At 39.4% G+C, this 2,202-nt stretch overlaps 1 protein-coding gene across 2 annotated transcripts; it reads right to left on the bottom strand.

The window, feature by feature from the left end:
- On the bottom strand, positions 1 to 1,153 carry LOC311286980 (extracellular superoxide dismutase [Cu-Zn]-like). Of its 2 annotated transcripts, none has more exons than XM_084403495.1 (2): positions 1,018 to 1,153; positions 1 to 784 (listed from the first exon to the last, which is right to left on the bottom strand). In XM_084403495.1, the coding sequence occupies exon 2, from the start codon at positions 767 to 769 to the stop codon at positions 119 to 121; it is 651 nt and encodes a 216-aa protein (XP_084259621.1). In that variant the 5' UTR covers positions 770 to 784; positions 1,018 to 1,153; the 3' UTR covers positions 1 to 118. The 2 variants fall into 2 exon arrangements, with proteins under 2 accessions (XP_084259621.1, XP_084259622.1); XM_084403496.1 differs by having other exon boundaries at positions 1,023 to 1,134.
- Between the last annotated feature and the right edge of the window lie 1,049 nt (positions 1,154 to 2,202).

Raw genomic sequence — 2,202 nt, 5'->3', positions numbered from 1 at the left:
TTCAGGTTATGAAATATACTTTAATGTAGGACACATACAAAGAATACACAAGGAAAAATCATGATTATCCTATTTGAATCTGCCCTTCCACCATATCCGACTCCCTCATCTTTGACTCTCAGTTCCTTTCTCTACATTTTTTCTTGGGGAGCGCTTGAGTCTTCTGCCACAGACTTGGAGTAGTAATACCAATCACACCGAGAGCAATTATCTCTCCAGCATTCCCACTAAGTTTACTCTCCTCATCTGAACCCATTCCCAGATCATCCTCCTTCTCATGAACCGCCACCGCACGTCCCAGAATGGAATAAGGCCCAAAGAGCTTGGCGTCTGGAAGCGTCAGGAACTGCCTTATAACTCCTTTCTCGGAAGCAAAGTTGCCCAGGTCTCCAGGATGAGGGTGGTCAACGCCGTTTGGATTATAATGAGGACCAACAGTGATGCAGCCTTGACTGAGGTCTCCATACTTATGGATGTGCATGGCACGCTCTTGAGGATCGATGGCAGGCAAACCACGGAGGTTGATTTTCACTTCTAAATCTCCATTGGGGAAGACCTGCTTGAAGAGGATTTGCCCAAAGATCTTTGGCTGGTTACGTGGCAAATTGGGGCTGGGAGTTACTTCACAAGTGGCATAGATTGTGTTGTCGAACTCCACGACTTCCGGCTGTGGAGCTTCAGGCAAACAAACTGGAGGTTTGGAGAACTCTCCTCCTTGTATATGCAGCACCAGCAATATCAGAGGGAATATTAGGATGATTTTCTCCATGTTGATCTTTAAAGCCTACAGTGAAGAGTGAATTCAGTGAAATCATGCCGTTTGGTTTAAGAATAATATTTTTGATAAAAGGTCAAAGCTTTGTTGCAGGGAGCTTTGAGAATGAAAGTTGCATTAGGTAATATAGCACAATACTTTTGCTTAAACTAACTTTTTTTAGTTGTACTAAATCAAGTCAGTTGATGGAGAAAATGGAATGGAGAAAAAAAAACAAGCCTAAAACAGCAAAGGTGCATTACCGTACAGCTGAAAAGTTGTCCTCAATCCGTGTGGAGCCTGAATATTGCAGTCACAAAAATACTACAACGCTTAATCCGTGTGCAGTCCTGACCTGGGGTTGAGAGAATGTTCCTTTTCAATCACACTTTCGGCTGCTCTTATAGGAACTCATGTTGAGCTACAAGTTAACCATGATAGTCTGTTAGTCACTAATTAAGTTCACCTGTGTTTCATTTAGCTCCCTTTGTTTGCCTGTTTATATATAGCACTCAGTTTATTCAGTTCTTTGTCTTGCATTGCACAATGTGTTCTCCAGTGTTTTGTGTTTATTAAAAGAAGTACTGCTATAGATTCCTCTTCTCTTCATTTGGTGGCTCATTTGTGACTCATTCATTCTTAGTGTACAATTCCACTTGACGTTCACGCTTGACACCACTTCTTATAGCAGATATTCATCAAACATAAGTGAATAGCTGACAGTTCTTCTTTTTCAAGAAACCATTTCTACAGACTCTGATGTACCAAGCCTGACAAGCCTATATTACACATGCAATTGGACTGTTATTTGCAGTTTTTTACGATTGCTATGACAGATTTTTCAATACTTTTAACAATTTTCCAAACACAGTTAGCACTACATCCGTCTGTGTAAGCTATCCTATTAACACATTTCTTGTTGCTTTAACACAAAATGCGTACAATTAACACAAATTTAAAATGCTTCTTTTACACACAAGCTCAAACAAGACCAAACCAATGGATTTTTACTGCCAAATTTACCAATGCTTTAACACTGTATGTCAGAACAGATAACACCATGTTCTAAACCTAACCTTACAGGCTAAAGTCAAGGTAAACAGCTGTTTACATTGTGAATTGAAACACAAATATATCCCCTGTATTTTATCCTATTGTTACTGAGAAACAGCTGATTGAATTATGCAAATATTATAAATCACAGCTGATTTCCATCTAGGAAACACACTCAGGTGTTGAGGTTCTTTCAATCGCATGACCATATGGTATACTGTAACCGTACATTCTATAAAGCACTCTGAGATGGGTCTTTTTTTATTGAATTTCTGCAGCAAAAGACCTAAACCCAACAAAACAAAAATGGAGAGAGGCTTCAAAAGAAACTGCAGTGCAAAACACAATCTATGATCAATACAATATACTGTCTGTTGTATAAGGGCATACCTGAC

The sequence above is a fragment of the Rutilus rutilus genome (genome assembly GCF_951802725.1).
Source record: "Rutilus rutilus genome assembly, chromosome: 1".
Taxonomy (NCBI): Eukaryota; Metazoa; Chordata; class Actinopteri; order Cypriniformes; family Leuciscidae; genus Rutilus; species Rutilus rutilus.
Note: the sequence above shows the minus strand (reverse complement) of the source record. Positions and strands in the feature narration are given on the sequence as shown.